We start from the raw sequence: 8,812 nt of genomic DNA, 5'->3' as shown, positions 1-8,812 counted from the left end.
GTCCTGGTTTCGGCTGGGATAGAGTTAATTTTCTTCCTAGTAGTCGGTATAGTGCTGTGCTTTGGATTTTAGTATAAGAATAATATTGATAACACGCTGATATTTTGGTTGTCGCTAAGCGGTGTTTACATTGGTCAAGGATTTTCCCCCCCTTCAGCTCCCCATGCTCTGCCAGGTGCCCAAGAAATGGGAGGGGGCACAGCCAGGATAGTTGATCCAAACTGACCAAAGGGCTATTCCATACCATATGATGTCATGCCCAGTATATAAACTGGGGGGAGTTGGCACGGGGGTAGCGATCACTGCTCGGGGACTGGCTGGGCGTTGGTCAGCGGGTGGTGAGCGGTTTTTTGTTTTTGTTTTTTTTTTAATATATATTTTTTCCCTTTTTTCCCCCTCCCTTGGGTTTTGTTCCTCTCTCTCTCTCTCGTTTTTTTTCCCTCTCATTATAATTCATTATTATTATTACTATTATTTTGTTCCAATTATTAAACTGCTATTATCTCAACCCACGAGTTTTCTTACTTTTGCTCTTTCGATTCTCTCCCCCATCCCACCGGGGGGGGGAAGTGAGCGAGCGGCTGCGTGGTGCTTGGCTGCTGGCTGGGGCTAAACCACGACAGTCCTTTTTGGCGCCCAACGTGGGGCACAAAGGGTTTGAGATAATAACAGATTAACCAGAGCGTATTAAGGAATTTAGATCTGTTAGTAGTTGTGGGATGTGACATTGATCCATTTGTTCCTACCATTGGATTACCTGATCTGCACCATGCTCATTTCTTTGCCGTACATGTTAAAGATCAGTGTTGGTTTTTGCAGTTTGCTGTGCTCTGCTTTAATTGGTGATGTTTTGCCTGTGAGATTTGCTATTAAAACAGTGACCTTGGGTTTATTTTGGTATCTAAGTGCTGTACTGAAACCGTTACTGTATGTCGGGTATCATCTTATGGAGACAATTCGCAATTATACTTCTTCCTCTGAGAGGTTTTTTATGGAGGAAATGCAGAATTGTACCTTCACTACTTTCTTCTACAATGCTTCCTCCTTCATTACAGTAACTTTTCAGTATTTTGAACAACCTTGGGTAGTTAAGATACTTGTATTGGTATTGCTTGGGAATATTGTTTCGATCTTGTCCAGGGTTAGTAAGCAATTTAAGAATATCATCCAGAGATCTGCCCCAAGGCTGGATAGTTATGAGTGGCAGGGTGTGTGGAATAGCATGGGCAAATGCCTAGGACGGTGGGCACCTCCAGTGTTTTGGAACTTCACCCCTGAACAAGTGCTGAATCCGGAAAAATTAGTAGAATATTTGGAAGAAGTATGCTGTGACTCTGGCAATTCTAAGGAGATACAAATCACTGCAATGTGCTGGGGCCTGGCCCATGCCTACCGAGCCCTGTTTAACGCTACTCAGAACCCTCAAGGATCTGGTGACAAAACAACAGGCACTGCGGTTGCTCCAGCCCCCCCTGCGACAGGCACTTTAGAAGGGAGTTTTAGAAGGGAGTTTAACATTTTAGAAGGAAGGCCCATAGACCAAGGGAATGATAACTGTGTGTACATATATAGATATACATACCAAGAGACAGGAAAAGTGGTGGTGATTAATTGTATTAGAAAAGGTAGAACCTGGGCATGACATAAATGGTATAGAATAAGGGGTGGATACTGTTCCTCAGTGGCACAGCACTATACTGGCTACTAGGAAGAAAATTAACTCTATCCCAGCCGAAACCAGGACAATGTGCTTGTCCCATGCAGGTGGTGTAGATGGCTATGGTTATATGCCTGTTTTTTGGGGGGGTTTTTTTTGAAAGACAAATCTCCTATTGTTTTATTGTCAGTATGGAGTGTTCTCAGCCACTCAGAGCCAGCTTAGGTTGGGTCTTCAGGTCACATCAACGCTGAGGTAAAAGCTCATAGTCTCAGGTAGTGTTCATTCTTCTAAGCAAGTCATATTGCAGTTAGTGCCTTGCCTTTCATACCAACTATCACAAAACAGCATTAGATTCATTGGACTCCCTGTTAGTGTATGATCAAGCTATTGGACGGAGCTGTAGATTATTTTAAAGGTGTGCGTGGAGGAGCAGAGCTGCCGACTCAGCGTGGCTTATCAGTGTTAGGGTCTAGTACCGAAACAGGCATTTCTCCATACACTCTGGACCCTCCCAGCGATATCCCGGTACCGCAGGGAGGCAGCAGCCCGCAGGAGTCCACCAGCGGCTCCAAGCTCCCTGCTCTGCGTCTTCACAGGGCGCGACCACGCGCTTGCCGCTGCAGCGCCCCACAACAGCCACCGCGTGCCGCAATGACTGCGCTGCCGCAGCCTCCACAGCACCTGTTCCGGGTCTCCCGCCCTAAACACATCTCGGTGATGGCAGTAGCACGTCCCGGTGGCGACTTCCCTCCGCTCTTCCCGTTGCTATGTGCAATCCTCAGCTACTCCCCGCCTCTAGAGACGGAGTCGCGGCAGAAGACGACTTTTCCTTGTGATAGGGCACAAATCCACACAGGCAATGAAATCTCAGCGCCTTCCGGGCGCTTTCTACCATCTCTTCTGCATGACAAGCAAATACCCGAGCGGTGGCCGACCCTTTAAACCCCACACGTGACGCGACGCGTCTAGAGCCAGGTGAGCCGGAGCTCTTCTACCAAGCGCCCAAACGGCGAAACAAAAACGCACACCAAGCTAGAGCGGACAAGCCCTCCCCCGCTCGCTCGCCCGCCGTGGCGAGCCAATCAACAGCTAGGCTGTGCCTCCTCAGAGGAAATAAGTTATAGTGAGGCAAAACACCCCCAGCAGTCCACCAGCCCAGTCAGTTTCGAATTCTACCAGTCGGCCTGGCGCCTGGCCAATAAAGCGGCAGAAGTGAAGCCGAGTTCCGCTCTGTCCCCGCCCACAGGGCAAAGTGGTTGGTGAGCGGGAACTGTTGCTCCGTGACGTCAGCGCCTGTTTTGGTGATTGGTTACGCCTAGGCGCGAAACGTAACGCGGGAAAATCTCGGGTTTGGCCTGGGTTGTGCAACAGTAGCTCTTCCTCAGGAGTCATCGGGACTGGGACTACAAGCGGGGACCAGCGCCACTTCAGAAAGGTGTGGGGAGACTGTAGCCGTCGCAGATTTTGCGATGGTGGTAGCTGGGAAAGGGGGGTGAGGCCCTGAGAGGAGCCGCCGTCTCCGGCAATGAACAGCTAAAGCAGACCTGAGAGGTGACAAGTGGTGGTGGTTGCAGAATTTCTATGCCTTCCCCACCCTGGGACGTAGACTGGGAAAGGGGAGCTGAGCCGTTGTGGAGTTTCCCCACTCCCTCTTCCCTTTTCTGCGCTGGTGTCTGCGAGGGGGTGGCGATGATGGAGAGGCCGCCGCCGGGTCCCCCGGTGACTTTTTTCCAGGACTCCCCGAAGCGCGTCCTGGTTTCAGTTATCAAAACCACCTCGATCAAACCGCTCTCCCGAGGGAGAGGTGAGGAGCCAGCACTCCCCTCGCCCCTCCCCATCAGCCCTGGCTCCAGCGACTTCACGGTTTACCCCTGGCGCTGGGGGGAGAACGCCCGCAATGTGACCTTTAGCCCGGGTGGGTCCGCCGCCCCTTCATTCGTCCAACAGCCCCGTGGGGGGCCAGCCAGAGCCTGCAGCGGGGAAGAAGAGACGGGTAGCCCAGGCAGCAGTGGCAGCGGCAGCCACCTCAAGGTGAGTGTGGCCGGGACAGGCCAAGCAGTCGGGCGCAATGGGGTGAACTCTGCTGCCCCTGTGCGTGCAGCCTGGAGTCAGTGGGGTGGTAAGGTGCCTCACTACGGAAGGACAGAGACGCAAAGTTAAAGGGCAACGCGCCGAGCACTCCTTCCCGATTCTCAGCGTCTAGCTCCTCCCGGCCACTTGAAGTGAAGTCACTTCCGATGACATCACGGCGCGCCCAACCGCATCGGGGGGGAGGGGAAAGAGGTGAGCCGCCCTTAACGGTCCTTGAGGGGTGGGATGAGGGCGGAGCCAGCTGCAGAGGGATGACAACCCGCAAATGGCTGGGCATCTACGCGCTGACAACCCTCCAAAACCCTCAAAACATCAGAATCGCCCACACCTTAAAAGCTCCCTGCCCCCGAAACAAAAAAACCGAACCCCCAACCCCTCAAAAACCCCAAACTCTGAAACCCTCCAATCCATAGAACCCCCCACAAATCCCAACCACCAAACAAAAAAGACCCCCTCCATGACCCCCAAATTCCGTGAATCCCACTCCCCCAAAGTAATCCCTAAATGCAAAAAAAAAAAAAGCCAAAACCCCAATCCCCTCAAAAACTCACCCCCCCAATCCAGTAAAACACCCACAACCCCTCCATGAATCCTCAAACCGAACCCCTGCCTCCCAAGAACTTCAGAACTCCCAAAACTGGTAAATCATACCTAAACCCAAAAAACCCACAAATTACAACTGCCCCAACCCCTCCTGCCCAAAACAATTCAACCCTGCCAAAACCCCAACAAAACATCCCAACCCCCTGTAAAAAGCCCAAACCAATGAACACCTGTCCCCCCCAAACTTAGCCCTACCCAATATACCCCCCAATCCAATAAACCCACCCCTCTAAACACAAAAGCTTCCCTCAACCACAGAACCAGAAAATCCCTAAAATAAGCTGAAAGAAAAATGCTCCAACCTAGCCCCCTGAACCGGGAGAAGGCAACCCCCTCAAAACACACCACACAAAAAAGCGTGCCAAATCCTGAACACCAAGGAGGCAACTACGTTCCCCAAAACACACCACATGGAAAAAGCACGCACACCCCAGCCCCCTCAACCCCAAGAAGGCAAACACTCTCCCCAAACTGTGCCCCATGAAAAAGCGTGCCACTCCCACCTCTTCCTCCCCACCATCCTTGTGTTGGCGTTCCACCCCCTAAATGTGCAACATGAAAAAGCACACCAACCCAAGACACCAAACCCCAAGAAGGTACCCCCATCAAAATGGGCCACACTAAAAAAAAAAAAAGTACTAAACGAAGCCCTCCAAACTCTGAACATCAAACCCTCTCCCCAAAACGCATCATGTGAAAAGACGCTCCAAACCCAGCCCTTCAAACCCCAAGGCAACAACCTCCCTCCCCAAAAAGCACCATGAAAGAAACGCTCCAGCTCCCCCCAAAACGTGCTACACAAAAAAAGTGCCAAACCCAGCCCCCCAACCCCAAAAAGGCACCCTCACCCCTAGAACGTGCCACACAAAAAGATGTGCCTACCCCAGCCCCCTGAACTCTGAGAAGGCAACCCCCACAAAACTCCCCACAGGAAAAAGCATGCCAAAACCAGCCCCCCCAAACCCCAAGAAGGCAACCACCTGCACCATAACACACTACACAAAAAAGTGCAGCAAATACAGTCCCCCAAAATCTCAGGAAGGCACGCTCACCCCCAGAACGTTTCACACGAAAAAGTGCACCAACCCCAGCCCACTGAACCCTTAAAAGGCAACCCCCGCTACTGAAAAAACATAGTAGAATCAGAATCACAGAATCGTATAGGTTGGAAAAGACCTTTAAGATCGAGTCCAACCGTAAACCTAACGCTACCAAGACCACCACTATACCATGTCCCTAAGCACCACATCTACAGGTCTTTTAAATACCTCCAGGGATGGTGACTCAACCACTTCCCTGGGCAGCCTGTTCCAATGCTTGATAACCCTTTCAGTGAAGTAAAATTTCCTAATATCCAATCTAAACCTCCCCTGGCACAACTTGAGGCCATTTCCTCTCGTCCTATCACTTGTTACCTGGGAGAAGAGACCGACACCCACCTCTCTACAGCCTCCTTTCAGGTAGTTGTGCAACATGCAACAGGAAAAAGCACTCTGAATGCAGCCCCCCAAACCCCAAGAAGGCAACCACCCCCAGAAATGCACCACAGGAAAAAGCGCTCTAAACGCAGCCCCCCAAACCCTGAGAAGGCAATCTCCTGCCCAAAAACACGCCACGTGAAAAAGCACGCCAAACCCTGCCCTCCAAACTCCAAGAAGGCAACCCCCCAACACACGCCACATGAAAAGATGCACCCAGCCACCCGAAAACAGAAAAGGCAGCACCTCTCCCTAAAACACACCATAAGAAAAGACACGCCAACCTCAGCCTCTCAAACACCAAGGCGGCACTCTCACCCCACAAAATGCAGCACAGGAAAAAGCATGCCAAACCCAGTCCCCAGAACCCCAAGAAGGCAACCTCCAGCCCAAAAATGTGCCACATGAAAAAGTGCGCCCAAGACCAGCCCCCTGAACCCCAAGAATGCAACCAATGGCCCCACAACACACTACATGAAAAAGTGCAACAAACACAGACCCCTGAACCCCGAGAAGGCAAACTTCAGCCCAAAAATGTTCCACATGAGAAAGCGCACCAAATCCAGTCCCCCGAACGACAAGAAGGCAACCTTCTGCTCCAAAATGTGCCCCAGGAAAAAGCACGCCAGCCCCTCAAATCCCGAGAAGGTAACCACTCCCAAAAATGTGCCACAGGAAAAGATGCTCCGAATATAGCCCCCCAAATCCTGAGAAGGCAACCTCCTGCCCCAAAATGCACCACATGAAAAAGCGTGCCAAACCCTGCTCTCCGAACCACAGGAAGGCAATCCCCCCCAAAACGTGCTGTGCGAAAAGGTGCACCAAGCCCAGCCCCCCAGAACCCCGTGAAGGCAACCTTCTGCCCCAAAACATGTCACATAAATAGTGTGCCAAACCAAGTTCCCCAAACCCCCTAGAAAACAACCTCTATCCAAAATGCACCGCACAAGAAAGTGCACCAAATATAGCCCCCCAAAATCTGGGAAGGAACCCCCCACCACCAAATCAAGCCACACAAAAAAGCACCAGTCCTAGCCCATTGAACCCTGAGATGGCAACCCCACCACTGAAAACGCATCACATGAAAAAGTGTGCTAACCCCAGCTCCCTGAACCCTGAGAAGGCAACCTCCTGCCCCAAAATGAGCCACAGGAAAAAGCACACCAACCCCAGCCCCCCCCCCCCCAAACCCCAAGAAGGTACCCCCTCAAACGTGCCAAATGAAAAAGTGTGACAAACCAAGCCCGCCAAACCCTGAGAAGGCAACCTCCCACCCCAAAACGTGCCACAATAAAAAGCGCGCCAAAACCAGCCCACTGAATCACTGAAATGGGAAAAAAACCCCCAAACCTAAAATACAGCAAATGAAAAGGCTAGCCACACCTAGCCCCCCAAACCCCAAGAAGGCAAGCCCCCCCAAAATGTGCCACACCCAGCCCCCGCCAAACCCTGAGAAGACAACCACACTCCCCAATATGCGCCACATGAAAAAGCATGCCAAGTCCAGCCCCCCAAACCCTGAGAAGGTAACACTTCTCCCCAAAATGTGCCACATGAGAAAGTGCGCCAAATCCAGCCCCCAAACTTTGGCAAGAACACCTCCCCTCCCCAACAAGCCACATGAAAAAAGCGCCAAACCCAGCCTCCTGAACCTCGAGAAGGCAACCCCCTTCTAAAACCTGCCACACAAAAAGACGTGCCAAACCCAGCCCCTTGAACACCGAGAAGGCAACCTCCTGCCCCAAAATGCACTACATGAAAAAGTGCGCCAACCCAGCCCCCCGAACCCCAGAAAAATCTCCCAAAACACGCCAAATTAAAAAACGTGCTAAACACAGCCACCCAGTGCACCAAATGTTAAAAAAAACCGAAACACCTAAAATACGCCAAATGAAAAAGATGCCAAACCTAGCCCCCCAAAATGCACCAAATGAAGAACACACTAACACCAGCCTCCCCAACCAAGAAACGTCCAAAAACACGCCAAAACTACAACATGCCAAACCCTGCTCCATTCAACAAGCAAACCGAAACCCCCCAAAATGTGCCAAAACAAAACCATACCAAACCTAGCCCCCGAACCACTGAACCAAAAAAACCCCCAAAGCACACCAAAAGAAAAATGTGCCAAAGCTATCTCCCTCAACCACGTAACCCCCCAAAAAATCCCAAACCACGTTAAAAGTAAAAAGTGCCAGAACAAGTCCTCTGAGCCATCGAACCATAAAAATCCCCTATAACTCATGAAAAAGCCTCAAAACCTCCCAAATTTGTACCAAACCCCCAAAAACTGCACCAAAAAAAATAGCCAAAACAGAAACATGCCAAACCTAGCCCCTGAACTACTGAACCAAAAAAACCCCAAGACATACCAAAACAAAAACATGCCAAGCCCCGCCCCAACCACCAGAACAAAAAACCCCAAACCCCAACTCTTCAAAACCCAATATTAACCCCTCAAAACATGCCAAATCCAGCCCCCTCAACCACCAAACCAAAAAGGCCCCAAAACTATGCCAGAAGTGTGCCAAACCCACCCCCCTCAAGCATTACACCAAAAAAACCCCAATCCATGCCAAAACAAAGCCACACCAAAACAAAGCCATGCCAAACAGCCCCCCAACCACTGAACCAAAAAAACTCCAAACGCACCAAAATGAAAACGTGCCAAAACAAAAACCACCAAACCCAGCACCTCAAACCACTGAACCAAAAAAACCCCAAAACATGCCAAAACAAAAACATGCCAAACCAAGCCCACCGAACTACCAAACAAAAAAATCCCTAAGATATGCAACCCCCTCCCAAAATATGTTAAACCTAGCCCCCCACAACCACTGAACCAAAAAACTCCCAAAACTTGCCAAAATAAAAGCACGCAAAACCCAACGAGGTGGTTGGGGGGAACCACTGAACCAAAAAAAGCCCCCAGAACGCACCAAAACAAAAATGGTACAAAACAAACACATGTCAGAACAAG

General features: G+C 50.7%; 1 protein-coding gene across 1 annotated transcript in view; it reads left to right on the top strand.

Annotated features, from left to right (window-relative positions):
* The first annotated feature begins 2,978 nt into the window (after positions 1-2,978).
* Positions 2,979-8,812, top strand: part of LOC142403054 (zinc finger protein 367-like) — a 28,213-nt gene continuing 22,379 nt past the window's right edge. The window contains exon 1 of the mRNA XM_075489192.1: positions 2,979-3,691. Within this exon, the coding sequence (XP_075345307.1) occupies positions 3,242-3,691 (450 nt within the window). The 5' untranslated portion in view covers positions 2,979-3,241. The remainder of the gene's footprint in view (positions 3,692-8,812) is intronic.

This window comes from Mycteria americana (assembly GCF_035582795.1).
Source record: "Mycteria americana isolate JAX WOST 10 ecotype Jacksonville Zoo and Gardens chromosome W unlocalized genomic scaffold, USCA_MyAme_1.0 Scaffold_32, whole genome shotgun sequence".
Lineage (NCBI taxonomy): Eukaryota > Metazoa > Chordata > Aves > Ciconiiformes > Ciconiidae > Mycteria > Mycteria americana.
The sequence above is the reverse complement of the archived record's forward strand: the minus strand, read 5'-3'. Positions and strand labels throughout refer to the sequence as shown.